The sequence below is a fragment of the Molossus molossus genome, unplaced genomic scaffold (assembly GCF_014108415.1).
Source record: "Molossus molossus isolate mMolMol1 unplaced genomic scaffold, mMolMol1.p scaffold_m16_p_23, whole genome shotgun sequence".
NCBI classification, from domain to species: Eukaryota; Metazoa; Chordata; class Mammalia; order Chiroptera; family Molossidae; genus Molossus; species Molossus molossus.
In genome coordinates, this window is record NW_023425359.1 from 23,399,483 (window position 1) to 23,406,455 (window position 6,973).

At 48.2% G+C, this 6,973-nt stretch overlaps 1 protein-coding gene across 4 annotated transcripts in view; it reads right to left on the reverse strand.

Annotated features, from left to right (window-relative positions):
• KCNT2 (potassium sodium-activated channel subfamily T member 2) overlaps nt 1–1,209 on the reverse strand; it is a 165,919-nt gene extending 164,710 nt beyond the window's left edge. For 3 of the 4 annotated variants that reach the window (XR_004961413.1, XM_036277429.1, XM_036277428.1), the window contains exon 1: nt 1,038–1,209. Coding sequence is in view for 3 of the 4 variants with exons in the window: in XM_036277429.1 (XP_036133322.1) it covers nt 1,038–1,132 (95 nt within the window). In the remaining variant the exon portion in view is untranslated. The remainder of the gene's footprint in view (nt 1–1,037) is intronic. The other variant, XM_036277430.1, reaches the window with a different exon arrangement.
• Nucleotides 1,210–6,973: the final 5,764 nt, after the last annotated feature.

Sequence of the window (6,973 nt, forward strand, 5' to 3'; positions counted from 1 at the left end):
AAGGAAGGGGCTGCCCGGGGGTGAACGGAGAGATTTTGAGTCAGAACAATAACGGATCTTTTATGTAATTAAAATACAGCTTCAATAGCGAAGTGAACTTCAAGGAAACATTTCAGTTGAATGGAGCCCACTTAGCACATTATTTCAAAGCAAAGGGACTGTGGCATGTGCTATGTGGAATGACTATTCCAGAAAATACTAAATTCAATGAAACGTAAAATATTCTTTTTAAACAATGAGACTGAGCTAGCTAGCTGGGAGGCATTTCAGACGTTTAGGCAAAGCAGTGACGCCCTAGAAAATCACACGAGCAATATTTTGCTAATAATGAATATTCCAGTTTGGGAACTAGTTTTAATTTTGTGACACACACACTATTTAGGTTAAAAATACATTGCTGGTGAAAAGGTTGGGTCGTTCTCCACCAACACCATTATTGCCATTATTAATAACAGTCACCGTTGCCTGTTCAAAACGAGTCTCTTCAGTGGCACAGGTTGTCACTGTCACTAACCACCTGTTATATGTTTAGAACGACCGTCTACCTGCAACTCCAAGTGTTTACAGAGCCTGAGCTACCCGGTGGCAAGGGGAACACCTGCGAGACCACACTGACAGGAGGGGACTCCACGCGTTCAGATTTAAGTTTCGACTGTGCTTTTTCAGTCAACCCGACACATTTTCGAACTGGGTTACCAACCCCTAAGGCGGGGGTAAAGGAAGCCCTTTGGCACCGGGCGTGCCATTTGGACGTTCCGTGCCTCTGACCCCAGCCTCATGCATACCCTAGGAAAACACAGAAAAGAATGAGCATGGCCGGATGCAATCATCGCGCTGCAGGGACAGGACGGGGGAAGGAAGGCGTTCCTGGTGTGTAGCAGTGTCTCCATGGAGTCAAAATGGAGAGACAGACCCGAGTCCCTCTTCCTCGCTCCGCGTCCCTGGTTCCCTTGGCCTCCCTCCCGCCTCCCCCTCAGGCCCCCCCTGTCTCGGTTGGTCCCGGCTGTATTTGGGGAATGACCCTGCACAGCACTCACCTGTCGTCATTCTGCCATCCTTGGTCCCCTAGCAGCAAATCCCGAAACCTGTACCTGGGAGGCAGAGGGGGCACTTCGCTCTCCAAATCAACCATCCTTCCTCCACGAGTGGGAACACAGACAAACGGGGGAGCCGAGGGAGACAGAAAGGGGATGTGGCGGGGCAGAGGGAGGGGACGGCCGGGGAAGGGGCCTGGAGGGGGGTCTGCTGGAGCCCGAAGCCCCGGCTGCAGGGGGCTGGCGCCTCGCTCCCCGTGTGATGGGGATGAGGCAGACCCAGCCCAGGAGCAAAAGTCTGGCTCCGACCAGAATGTCCGCTGCCAAGGAACCGCCCCCGGGCTCGGCGCCGCCTCTGGTCCCCAGGACTCGGGGGAGGCGGGAATGCAAAAGTAACTTCGTGGGGAGAACGCGTGGTGCCTGGAGAGGGGGAGCGGCGGGGGGGGGGGGGGGCGCGCGCCCCGGATGCTGGAGCGCTTCCCGGGAAGGGAGCAGGTCCCGGGGCGCAGGGACTTTGGGCCAGGGTCCGACCCGGCCACCTGGGCTGTCCCAGCGCGAGTCCTCCGAGCTGCGCTGGAGGCCCAGCCAATGGGACGCCCCCTCATTTGCATAACACGGTGACGGCGTGGAGGTGCCTGGGGGACTGCCAACGGGGGCGCTTAATGAGGACTCCGGGCTCCAGCCCCGCGCTGCGCGGGGGCTCGGGATGCTCCGAGTGTCCAGGGTGCTCCCGGCCGCTTGCACGCCCGCAGCGGGGTAGGCGGCTGCAGAAGCCCGCTCCGCACAGGGAATCCCCGCTCCAGCGCCAGGAAAGTCCCTGGTATTCTTTCTCGCCATCTGCCAGAGAGAGGTGTTTCCCTAGAAAGGAAGGAAGGGACTCCAGGCCTCCGAAGGGAAACATGTGCAGGATGACTGAGAAAGCGATGCAGTGTCCAGGTCGATCTGCTGGTCAGTTACTGTGGCTGATGCTCGCGGCCCTGCGGATGCCCCAGGAGGGGTCCACTCAGTCACAGGTGTGACCCAGGAGTCCGCAGTGGTTCCCTACGCCTGCTCACCTGGGAACCTTGCTGTATATCCCCAAGCCCTAGTTCCAGTTGCACCAAGAACAGACGTGATCAGGGTCTATACAGACACGGTCCAGCCCATCTGAGGGTATGGGGGGCCTTGATCCTCGCCCCGCCCTGAGGAATCTCCTAGTGTGTTTGGAGGAACCCGCTCATCAATGAAGTGATAAGGTTGGAGACTCAGTAATCAGACAACATATAACAGATCTGGAAATAGCTGAGGTACACTTATTCGTGAAGGGGTCGAGGAAGACAATGAACTGAGCAAAGCCTCTCTGTCCGTTTGCACCCCACTTCAGAGAAGGGGGAAGAGCAGTCAGCAAGCAGAATACTGTGAGTAGAGGCAAAGTGATTTGAAAACCAATGTTTGGTTGATCCAGAAGATGCTGATGAATTTGATAGGATTACTTCTTATTGAGGTCATGCAGTGGGGATTTTTACAGAAAGTGGGACCCACAAGAACAGATCAGCAGAAGGTGCTGTTAGTTAAAATAGGGTGAGTTCCTAACCCTGAAGCATGGCGGTAGGAATAGAAGAGTCCCCCTGTGTCTCTGTCTTCAAAGTCCTACCTGCTCCTGCAGACCCGCTCACATGAACTATCTGCACCATTACCAGACTGTCCGAGCTACTAGGACGCGTTCTTGCTTGGAGCACAGTGTGCCCTTTGTGAGTGTTTTCTCATAGGGCCTGACGTGTGGTTAACTGCACGGTCCTGACATCTGAACCCCTTCCTCCCCCGCCACCCTTGGCGTATCTTCCTAGCACCGTACCTTCAAAACAGCAACATCTCAACAAGTGCTTGTGGGGATGCAATAAAAGCTTTGACACCTAGGACATTAATGTTTTTTTCACAGTTATCGTAGTTTCAGAGTTACGGATTTGTTGATGTGTCTTTTGCATGAACTTTTGGGATCACTTTGGCAAATAAGCACATTGTTAGTTTGAGGGGGGAGAGACGGATTATCAGGTTTATATTTCGGGGCTGATCATCTGCTGTTAAGATAGCTCTATGAAGTTTACCTTTTTTTTTTTTTTTTCTTTATTGATTTTACAGAGAGAGGAAGGGAGAGAGAGATAGAAACATCGATGAGAGAGAACATCGATGGGCTGCCTCCTGCATGCTCCCCACTGGGGATCAGGCCCACAACCTGGGCCTGTGCCCTGACCAGAAATCGAACTGGCGACCTCTTGGTGCAGGGTCGACGCTAACCACTGAGCAGCAATGGTCGGGCTGAAGTTTACCTTTTAAATGTTTCAGGTTAACATTTATATTTTTAGCTATGTTATTATTGCCTGCTTTTATATGCTTGGCATAAATCTGAAATATTTATGCATCAGCAACACCCAGAAGGAAGGTAGTAAAAAAAATACCGTGGCTGCTGCGTGTTTGATGTTGAGATGCTGGAGGTCAGAACGCAAGGCTACAGCACATTCTACTTAGAAGAGAGCAGTGGACTCGCGTTTTCCACTTTTGTGGCAATCTTAAGTGTTTGGCTTCCACGTGTCCAGATAACATTTAGAAAGAAAGAAAAAAGAAGAAGAAGAACGAATTAAAAGCCTGCTCAGCCCATAGGATACAAAAAGTACCCGGAGGTGGCACTAGGTGGAGAATACCGCATTAATGACACGCTGATTTCCGTGTGCCTTAAAATTATGGTCCAAGTGGAAATGTTTATACTTCTAATTTTTTTTTTTTTTTATCCTCACCCGAGGATATTTTTCCATTTTTTTGTATAGATAGAGTGGGAGGGAGAGAGAGGAAGGGAGAGAGAAAGAGAGAAACATCGACGTGAAGGGACACATCGAGTGGCTGCCACCCGCACGACCAACCAGGGCCGGGGACACACTGCAACCGAGGTACATGCCCTTAGCGGGAACCGAACCCGGGTCTCTCCGGACCGCAGGCCGACGCTCTAACCGCTGAGCCAAACCGGCCAGGGCATACTTCTAAATTTTAAAAAAATTAAAAGAGTTATGCAGCATAAGAAATACTATCTTGCCCTGGCTGGTTTGGCTCAGCGGTTAGAGCGTCGGCCTGTGGTCCTGAGAGACCCGGGTTCGGTTCCCGCTAAGGGCACGTACCTCAGTTGCAGTTTGTCCCCGGCCCTGGTCGGTCGTGCGGGTGGCAGCCACTCGATGTGTCCCTTTCACGTCGATGTTTCTCTCTCTCTCTCTCTGTTCCTCTCTCTCCCTCCAGCTCTACCTGAACAGAAAATGGAAAAATGTCCTCGGGTGAGAATAGAAAAAATAAAAAAAATTAAAAAAAAAAGAAATACTATCTTGCCATTGTTAACATAGTTGGACACGGAAGCACATTTATAATGGAAGATCCTTTTTGTCGCCTTCATATGTTTTTCAATCTTCCAGGGGCAGACTTTTTCATTTTTTTCATTAATTGGGACTGTGAGTTCTCCCGCCTGTCTTTCTACACTACACTTTTCTTCTTCTTCTTTTTTTTTTTTTCCATGTCATGTCACCTCCTGCTGCTGAAATGTATTTTCCTCTTTCACTCCTTCTATGTCGGTTTCCTTTTCCCACTGAGCCCTTTCCATCCCCCAGCCCACAGGCTCTTTTTCTCTGCGTGCGAAGGCTTTCATTCTGCGGTAACCCGAGAATCGATTTTTAGAAACACTTTTAAAGTTGGTTCTGAACGTTACAATGTCACACCTTCTCACGGGCGTTCTTCAGTCCCCTTATCAACACCTACCTCCAGGCGGGAAAATGTAACAAAACCTGCCCTATATTCCCGGTGTTTCCAGCTGCGTGAGCAAAATCGTTTTTATTTCATCAACACTGAAAAGGGGACACAGTTGGGAAAAAAAAAGAGTGAAAAAGGAGAATATCCTATTCAATTCACAAATTCCCCCTGAAAAGCCCGGGTAAATGGTCTAGACCCTAGAGGAAGGTCACGTGGAGAAGGATGAAGATATTCCAGTAATGAACACATCACTAACACAGCTAGCGCTTCTTGACATCCTGAGAATAAAATCGGGTGAAATGTGTATACACACCTTACAGTGGAAGCCCGGCGGGTTGGGTTTTATTAACAGTATCATTCCTCGCCTTCTGCCATACCTGGTCTCATTGCCTCCAGCCCGCCCATTCAGTGACCTGAAAAGCAATCTTCTTTGGTGATCAAGGGTAAAAGTTCCAAATCTGGGCAGCTTCAAGTTCAGCCCTGACGCCAGATGAAGCATGACTTTGGGCAGCATCCTTGCTGTGTTTCTTAGGTTTTGAGGACCTAATACATGAATACATCTCACTATTTTAGAATGGTGCTCACCATACGTTTGCCATTGTTATTACATGTGTTTTTCAAAGGCATCCACATTTTTAGAAGTCTTCTTCTTAATATAAACATGTCTTTGCTGTTTAGCAACTAATGAATTTAATTACGCTTTTCAGATTTCACACAAGTGGTGGAACAGCTTTGATTACCTCTTAAGGGATAAACTCCAGTATGTACTCTCAGAGTGACTGAAACAAATAAATGTACTAAAGTGAAAAAGAAAAAACATCTGACTGCTCGGTGATTCTTCTGAACTCCCGTGGAAATAATAAATATGGGTAATCAGAAAAATATTTTAAATAGTCTCCAGGTACAAGCCAGATCATGTAGGCAATTAAAACAAACATCTTGAATTATATTCACATGCAAAGCAAGAACAAGACGTAGGCACCACATTGAGTTCAGATGCACCATGCTGAACATGAGCGACAGAGCTGAGTGAGTAATGCAGTTTTGACACTGAGTCCATGCAAACCTTAAGGGGGCAGAAATAAGGATGTGGCAAAAAGCAATCTGGAAATGTCATGGCCAAGTCAATAATTAAGAAGATGATCCACCACCTACTACTTAAACATCCATACAAAATATATTGAAATGCGCCCTGGCCGGTTTGGCTCAGCGGTTAGAGCGTCGGTCTGCGGTCCCGAGAGACCCGGGTTCGGTTCCCGCTAAGGGCATGTACCTCGGTTGCAGTTTGTCCCCGGCTCTGCTTGGGTCGTGCGGGTGGCGGCCACTCGATGTGTCCCTTTCACATTGATGTTTCTCTCTCTCTCTCTCCCTCCCACTCTATCTGAATGAAGAATGGAAAAATGTCCTCGGATGAGGATTTAAAATATATATATATATATATATATATATATTGAAATGCTGACTTATTTGCAGAAATGCCATATGATATATTTAAGTATAGAAGGACTAACATTTGTGGCAGGGCATTTGCCCACATTTAGGACACAGAAATAAGAAGCAACTCTAGTGTGCCCTTTGCATGCCTCTTTGCTCTCTTGATGCCTACAAGCCCACACACGCACTTAGATTTAAGCCCTGGAAGACCCATCAAGTGGCCCATTGTGCTACAGAAAAGCTGAATGTCATCAGATGCTAATGACCTGGCAGCTAAAAGTGGATTTTTCCACTAAGTTCCAGAATCATTCATAAATTATTTTTCTAGGCGTGAACTACCAAATTCTCTGAGACCATGATTTCTCGGTGACTTATCTCTTTTGCTCAGACAACCCTTCAAAAATAATGGAGCCATAGTTTAATTACAGTAGAACCTGGGTCAAATGGGATTGTAAATATAATAAATCAAATAGCTTTGTGTTTTAATTTCCTACCCATTGTTCCTTTTTAAAAAAATTTTCGTTTAGTGCTAAAATCTCTTGCTGAAGTTCAGGCTTCCGACTGAAGCCAATCCCAGATGAGGGACTCGTTCCAACTTCTTCGGTGGAGCTCAGTGGCTTAGAAAGAGAAAACTGGAAGCTGAATCATTTCTTCCAGAGCCGCAATTGTCAGCTCAGGCGCCACAAGAATTTTTAGAACATGCAGTACCTATTTAGTCAGGGACACTGGCCTCTCTTCCTTGA